This window comes from Tetrao urogallus (assembly GCF_951394365.1).
Source record: "Tetrao urogallus genome assembly, chromosome: 1".
NCBI classification, from domain to species: Eukaryota; Metazoa; Chordata; class Aves; order Galliformes; family Phasianidae; genus Tetrao; species Tetrao urogallus.
Window position 1 is genome coordinate 77,769,653 of NC_136813.1, and position 7,670 is coordinate 77,777,322.

General features: G+C 51.6%; 1 protein-coding gene across 1 annotated transcript in view; it reads left to right on the forward strand.

The window, feature by feature from the left end:
- Window positions 1-3,708, forward strand: part of POLA1 (DNA polymerase alpha 1, catalytic subunit) — a gene marked incomplete at both ends in the record, with an annotated part of 192,185 nt that extends 188,477 nt beyond the window's left edge. Inside the window, one exon of the mRNA XM_079545479.1 lies at window positions 3,536-3,708. Within this exon, the coding sequence (XP_079401605.1) occupies window positions 3,536-3,708 (173 nt within the window). The remainder of the gene's footprint in view (window positions 1-3,535) is intronic.
- Between the last annotated feature and the right edge of the window lie 3,962 nt (window positions 3,709-7,670).

The window sequence follows — 7,670 nt, forward strand, 5'->3', positions numbered from 1 at the left end:
GCTCTGAGGAGCAGGCTATCAACAGCATAATCAGGAGGGAGAGGGTTTAATGGTGTGACACAGTACGGTTGCCCAATCAGCAGGAGAAAAAAGAGGAGACTTTCACTGAGCTGCATCTTAGTGATTCTGAGAACAAAAGTTCTTCATCTTGTCTGTCAGGGTGCTCTGAGCCACCTTAACGGGAGCAAAGAGAAATGGCAGTATGTGCAAAACAGGTGGCCAGCTAGAAGTAACCTCCAGATATTCCCATCCTTGCTTCCAGCATCACTATGGGTTGAATGGATTTCAGGCACCTTTCTAAAAAAGTTTTTGTTTTTTGTTTTTTGGGTTGTTTTTTTTTTTTTTCAAATGATTAAAAAGAAAAATACGCCATTTTAGGCAAGCAGGAGCTTGGATAGGGCACTGAATTTGGCAGGGGTAGGCAGAAGTTGTGCTTTGTGCAAGGAGCAGAGCGGCAGTGGTGCTGGGTGATGTCAGCTGCCCGTTTGGTGATGTGACCTCTACGTGGTTGGTAATTTATTGCTGACCATAAGGAATGTAGTGCCTGCCTTCTATCACACGTAGTCAGAAGCACATCTTTAAACAAACAAACAAAAGCCAATTCAGATAAATTCATTTTTCATGCCTGTGTTTGTGTCGGCAGTGCCTTCTGTATGCTCCGTATTGTGTGTAAATATAATCTGTATATGCGGTATTGGCTGTCATAAAAGATGGCTTGCTGCTGAACTTGGAAATTATTAAAACAATGATAGGGAGATAATAGACAGGCAACTATTCTCAGAATGTGACAGACTACCGAAAAGCAATTTCAGTCAGTTTGTACAGCTTAGTTTTCAGAGGGCCTTAGGTACGTTATTGATTAAATTCTCATTTAGGAAGAAAGTAGGAGCTTTTATCTGCATCTCTAAGTTGGATGGAATGGTGACTCGAAGGTATCGACTGGCTGCATGATATACGGCGGTCACAGTTGTCTTTTACTAAGAGGAGCACGGTGATGCTGGTTGTCATTCTTACTCTGCTGTGTGGCAGCGTAAATAGTCCCCTTTCTAACCAACCTGGTGGGAAAAGTCAATATCCCATCAGCAAAGGAGGTAAACACATCAGGAGCTGTGTCCTCTCTCATCTTCCCCTGCTCTGTATTACCGCAGTTCTTTAAATCTCCTCTCCCCAGTCATCAGAGGCACTCGTGTCATTCAAATGCGCCGTGCGGCCGTGCTGCGGGGACGCTGCCGCCTGCCTCCCGCCGCCGAGATCCGGCTGCCATTGTCTTATAATTGAAACTTAAAGCTGGCCTCGCCACTTCAGCCAGGCCCCTCGTGTGCCTCCCTTCTTCTCAGCCACCCTCCTCAGCTCGCCGGTGCTGAAGTCTAAGGAGTGTTTGAAGCAGGCTGGTTATCGTGCGTAATTACAGTTCAGATTGATGGGGGGAAGATGGAAATCTTGCTGGCGTAGAGGTTGGGGCTGAGCATGGCCTGCGTGGGGGCTGTGTGTGTTGTCCTGTGCTCTCTGCACTGCCCTGTCACATGCCTTGTTCTCACCATCGGTGGCCTTCCCACTCTGGCTGTACATGCCAGCTGCTTCTGTGTATTGACAGCACTCACCTTGGTCCCTCCTGAGCTCCAGGACACTTCAAACTGTCTTTAACTGTGTTTTCATAGAGTCAAAAGGGCTCAGGTTGGAAGGGACCTCAAGCCCACCCGGCTCCAACCCCTGCCATGGGCAGGGCTGCCCCCCAACTCCTCAGGCTGCCCAGGGCCCCATCCAACCTGGCCTTGAGCACCTCCAGGGATGGGGCAGCCACAACTCCTGAGCTACAACAAGGGTATTCTCTGCAGTTGGTTGGTACAAACACCATGGTTTCTGCTGGTGTATGCACAGTGGCAAATGAACCTGCTGAGCACATTATTGATTTTGGAAACACGTGAACTAGCTGGTGCTGAATTGGTGGCAACGTGGGTTTGGTGTTTTTATGGATCTGGTTACTGCAATTTTCACGGTTTGTTTAATTAAACCCTACATTGAAATAATTTCAGGATCATTAAAGGTGTTTATGCCGTAGTGACTTCACTCTGTTACTGAGCAGGTTCTTGTAATCAGAGTTTTTATTGTATTTGTGGTGCAGTATAAGGGAAATTTAGTTCCACTAATAAGCATAATTCCATTGCCATTTGAGTAATGGCAAGAATGCGGTGTTTTCAGCTCACTTCCGATTGCCCGAAGTTGTAAATACAAATACCTAAAGCTGAACACGGCAGCACACAGCACACCTTCCTCACAAGCGTGCATGGAAGCTGCGCACCAAAGTGCTGGCAATCAGCGTATTCAGTTACTCCAACTGCCACCTCTAATTGAAATTTTAATTGAATTTTTAGAGATTTCATAGCAGAGCAGCTGAGGAACATCGTGAGCAACATGGGCACCAAAGCAGGCGCTCATTCCTCAGTAGAACGCTGCCGGTTGTGTTGCCCCTGGTAGTATTGCTGAGCTCTCACAGCCTCTTTGAGGCTCTGCAAAACACCTGCCTGTGCTGGGGCTGGAGGCGGCCACAGGCAGCACAGGCTGTCCATTAGTTATCCCATGATCCCATCTCCTTGGACATGCCATCTGCTGGCCTGCCCGCCCGGGCCCAGCTTAGTCTTCTGTCACCGTTGGGCGCAGAAGTGCTTTGTTACCTCCCTCACGTGGGCAGACCCAGTCAGCGTGTCCCTCCTCCCAGCCCCGCACCTTCCCTCAAACCAACCTCACTACTGTCAACTTTGGTTTGCCATCTGAACCTGTGCTGCTCAGTAAAAGCTCTTGGAAAGGGAGTGGAGGTCTCTTTGTTGCCTGACAGCATAACATATAGCCAGAACTACTCGTAGTTGTGCTGCTAAGGCGTGTGCACGTGAGCTTGTACACACACACACAAGTAATTAATGTCTTGTGCTTCAGACATTTCTTCACCAGGTATTATTGATCATATGTTGTAGGAATTAACATCTCCATTTGTATGTCAGGTAAACCCAATGTATCCCCATTGAGATACTGAGCGTTTTCATTTCATTTTTTAGCTTGTAGCACAGCGTGGAATTTTCCTGGCCGGGTATCCCCATAGTGCTGAGCCCCACAGCTCCCGTCCTGCACACACAGGGGTGTGTTTGGGAACCCACTGTGTGTGGGGTGTGTTTGGGGACCGTGGCATCAGTGTTGGGCTCACCTCAGGCGATGCCATGCCAGCAGAAGCATGAATGTGGGAGTCATGGTTTCCTGGACTGACCTGAAGCCAAGCTTGGCTGTAGGCAGAATTTCACCCCATGTCAGACCCTGAAGGACTCTGTGAAGTTTTCTCCATGCTGGTTCTTCACAGCCAGTTAGTTCCATTAGCCCTCATAGTGGGGAAGGCAGCAGAAGAGCTTGCTGTGAATGGTGACTTCGCATGCTAGCTACAACTTTGTCCTCTTTTCTCTTTGTATTAAAATACCACAATGTACAATATTATTGAATGCAAAAGCACTTTATTTAACCCTCCTCTCTTGTTTTATCTTTGTCCTGACAGAGTTTGTAAGGAGGAAGCTCCTCAGGAGGGAAGTGATCGAGGCCTACAGGAAACTGAAGAGCACAGTAGACAAATGCCTGTCCCTGAGCGGCTACTCGGAAGTGAACCTCGGCAAACTCTTCTCTATCAGCATGGGAAGAGCCGTAGGAGAGTCCAGCAGTGAAAGACAGTGATGGACGGAACGTGGAAGGAGCAAAGGCGCCAACTACTTGCTTAAAAATAAGGATCTCCTGAGCAGTGCTCTGTGTCAGGAAGCACAATAGCGTTTTAATAATCTTTGGTTTGGTGGAGGAAGAATGAAAGATGAAAATGGGATGCATGGTCCACGTGGACGCGGTACACTTGAGGTGTTTTTATCTCCGATTCTTTTCTCCACCGAAAAGCCAGAGTTATTAAAACATGGAGCAGTTGATTTTCACAATGTGTTTTGTTGTGTGTTCAGACCTATGAGGGAAAAGGGGGTGGGGGAATTGCTGCTTTAATTGGATAATTCCCAGTGAGAGTTGCTGGAATGTAAGTGATCCTAGACTTTGCTCCAGGGTATTTAGTAGAGGTGCTCTCAGGAAGAGAGGTTAGTGGAGGTCTCAGTAGGAGCACTAATGTTTTGCCTTTTCACAGTTTATCTCCTTCCTGATCATAAACATACCAATTAAAAACAATGCTAAACCTAAATGCCTTTAAATGTCCTTCGGAGCGAGGTAGGGATGCTTTCCTTTCAAAACGAGGTAGAGACCAATTGAAGCCTGGAGGCGCAAAGAACAGAGGACCAATTTGTCTCTGGTATCTTCACGGGGCGTCTCTAAGCACGGTGTTTTGCCAGATTAGAAATGTTTTATGTGGATGTATAGATACATACGTGAGTGAAACATGTTCTGTACATAGGCAGAAAATAAATGTACGTCACTTCTTTCCGCATCTGAACTCGAGCTGTCGATTGGGAAATGTGTATTTGGATGGCACTGTAAGCGCTAATGGGGGAGGAAGGAGCATCGTCGTCGCTGTTCTGTAATAGTTACTGTATCAGGGGTTTTAAAGGTTTTATGAACAAATTGTATTTTCCATTTACTTTTAGTAAAGCGATAAATACACGACAAGAACAAAGAGTAAATTTGGGAAGAGCTTTTGTACACCAAATATCGTTGTACTCTTGTTTGCCGTTACGTTTGCCACGCGATGTATTAATGTGAGGTCATTAAAGCGTTCTTTTAAATCGTCGACGGTATACAATGCAAAGTCTTCTTAGCACTTGATGGGAAAAAAAATAAAATTTTCTAGTGAAAGCGTTGGGCTCGGTCTGCCTGACTGTCGGCAGCTCCCCACGGGGGCCGCAACGCTGCGGCCCGGGGCCGATGGAAGGGCCCGCTTGCAGCCTTCCGTGTGCCTCACGGAGAGTCAGCGTTGGGCACGGAAGGGCCGTGCGTGGCTGTGAGGCGGCTGCACGGCTTTCGTTCAGCCCTGAGCGAGAGCTGCGAGCTCGCCGGGTGGTGCTGCGGACCTGAAGGGGGGACGGCGGCGTGAGCGTGCCCGAATGCCCGGAGCGGCTCTGGGGCTAAACCCTTCGGACTCCGCTCCCAGAAACGGCGCCCGGCCGATCCGTTTGCATGCTGGTGCCGTGCCCGGCGGCCGCAGCCCCTCGAGGTGACGCCCGGGCTGTCGGAGAGACTCCCGGGGAGGTTTCTCGGGAACGTGCGGCCCAAACCGACGCCGGGATGCTGCAGCTCCCTGCCGGACCGCTGCCGTAATTTCACTCGGGCTTGGGTTTTCGTAGTTTCGTAGCGCTCGACCCAATTAGGATCGTGCAGATATCCCTGACGGTAACCGGGCAGAACGGCTCGGAAAAGCAGCCGTGACCCCGCGGCACTTGTGTCTACCGGGATAATTACGGCTGAAGAGCCTGTTAATTTGGGAGTTTAGGGATGTTTACGAGAGCCCGGGGAACGCTGCCGAGAGAAGCAGCGGCCAGGGGGTCGGGAGGGGAAGGGCCCTTTCCCCCCGTCGGGGCGTTTCGGGGTTCCTCGAGCGGCGCCGGGGCCGCGCACCGCCGGCGGGCCCCGGGGCTCCGCGTCCGCTCGGGCCGGGCGGGGGCCGCTGGGGGGTGCGGGGGGGGGGGGGGGAGAAGGGAGGGGGCAGAGTCTCCGCGTCCCGGGCCGGAGCCGTCCGCTCGCTGCGCTGAATGGCGCGGCCCCGCGAGCCCTCCTCATCGCTCTTTAATAGATTAACTCATCTGCGGCGGCCTCGCAGCTCAGATTAAAATTCCTCCATCCCGACGGCAGCATTATGGGGTGGTTGGAGGCTGTTTTCAAACCTCGGCGTTGAATAGCGACGGCTCTGCATTAATTTAACCACTAAGCTAATAAGTAGGTTTCGTTTTGTTATGCTAAGCTTTATTGCTTTTCTTTTGATCGGAATGGTGTTGTTGAGCAAAGCAGCAGACAAGGCGCTCTTTGATGAGGGAATTAGCGCTCTATTCTTCCTCTATTATTCATAGCACAGTGGAATATGTAAGTACCTGAGGGTGTCAAAGGAGAGCAGGCTCTATTGCAAAGTGTTCGCCTTGTTTCTCTCAATAGCTGACTATGAGATGATAAACCGCTTAATACACCGCGCTAATTGGATGAGAGCAGAAAGCGCCGGGGCCGCGCCGGGGCGAGGGGAGCCGCTCCATTCAGCGCTCCGCACTTCGGAGGAGCGCAGCGCTGCGCGGGGCTCCGTGCGCGGCCGCAGCTGTGCGCCAATGACCGCGCGGGGTAAATACGGCCGCCGCCTCTACGGCGCGGGGTAAACTTCTTTTCAGGCGGTGATGGGATTGCTTAGCAGCGCCGCGATCCTAATGAGGGCCCGCCGTAATAACCCCCGGATTAGCAAAATTGCCGCCTGCAGAAGCGCGATTCTGCCGTGAGCGGAGCTTCGGCTCGAGGAGTCCGAGCGGTGAATGGCGTTTCTTACTGCGTGCCAGCTCCGTGACGAACCGCTTTTCCGCATGGCAAAAAAAAAAATAAACCACCACCACCAACAACGACAACAGCAAAAAACAAACAACAGCAAAACGATGTTGTTTCGGTCTGCGCCGCCAAAAACGCCCACGGAACGAACATGACTTTCCCCATTACATTTTATTGGTATTATCGTTATCGGTATTATTGCGCTCGTGGTGGCTTTTGAGACCCCCAGTAGCGCCGGGGTTTGCAATGCGCGTGTGTGCCCGCGTGCGGGGCTTTGCCCGGGGCTCGCACGGGAGCCGGGAGAACCCAGCGGAGCCGCCCCGGGTTGCGACGGCCGCGGCCGCTTTCGAACGTAACACCGAAGGAAAGAAAAGTAAAATAGACAGCGAAAATTCAAAGTAAAAACAAAACAAAATGAAAGACAAAAGGGAAATCGTTAAAAGTAAATAATAATTAAAAAAGAAAAGAGCAATTACTACAAAGTAAACGATACAAAAGCAAATAAGAAAAAGGAGGGATACATAAATATAAAAGAGGAATGAATGAAGGGGGGGAAAGGCGCTCGGAGACGCCCGAACGCGGGGTGCGGCCGCCTCCGGCGCTGTGCGGTTTCATTTTTGGGTTTTTTTTTTGTGTGTGTGTGTGTGTCCTTTTTTTTTTTCCCTCTTTTTTCCTCTTCGCTGTTCAATACACCCGGTCGCCCCTCGCCGCCCCCCCGCCCGCCGTCGCAACGCCCGCCGCGCACGGAGCGCCCCGCGCCGCCGCCTCCCGGGCCCCCGCGGCCCCGCGCAGCCACAGACGCGCACACCGCGACTCCGAGTGCAACGCCTTTATAACATCGTCATCTCAAATATACAAAGCTCTGCAGTGCGTCGGTTTCCTTTCCGTTTTTTTATAACAACGCTATGTACAGAGTCGCGGCCCCGCGCCCCGGCAGTGCCGTTCCCTTTGGTTCGCCGCGCTCCGGCGCCGCTCTTCGTTCGGCGTTAGCACCGGAGACGGACGGAGGGGGGAAACGCGGCGCACGGCGCTGCCGCCGGGACAACGTTATCGGGGCTCCGCCGCCGGTCCTCCTCTCCTCTCCTCTCCTCTCCTTTCCTCTCCCCGCGATTCTCGTTCTTAATTACGATTACTATTCACACTCCCGTTCGGTCTGGCTCCGCTCGCCCTGGCCGCCCTGGCCGCCCGGCGGC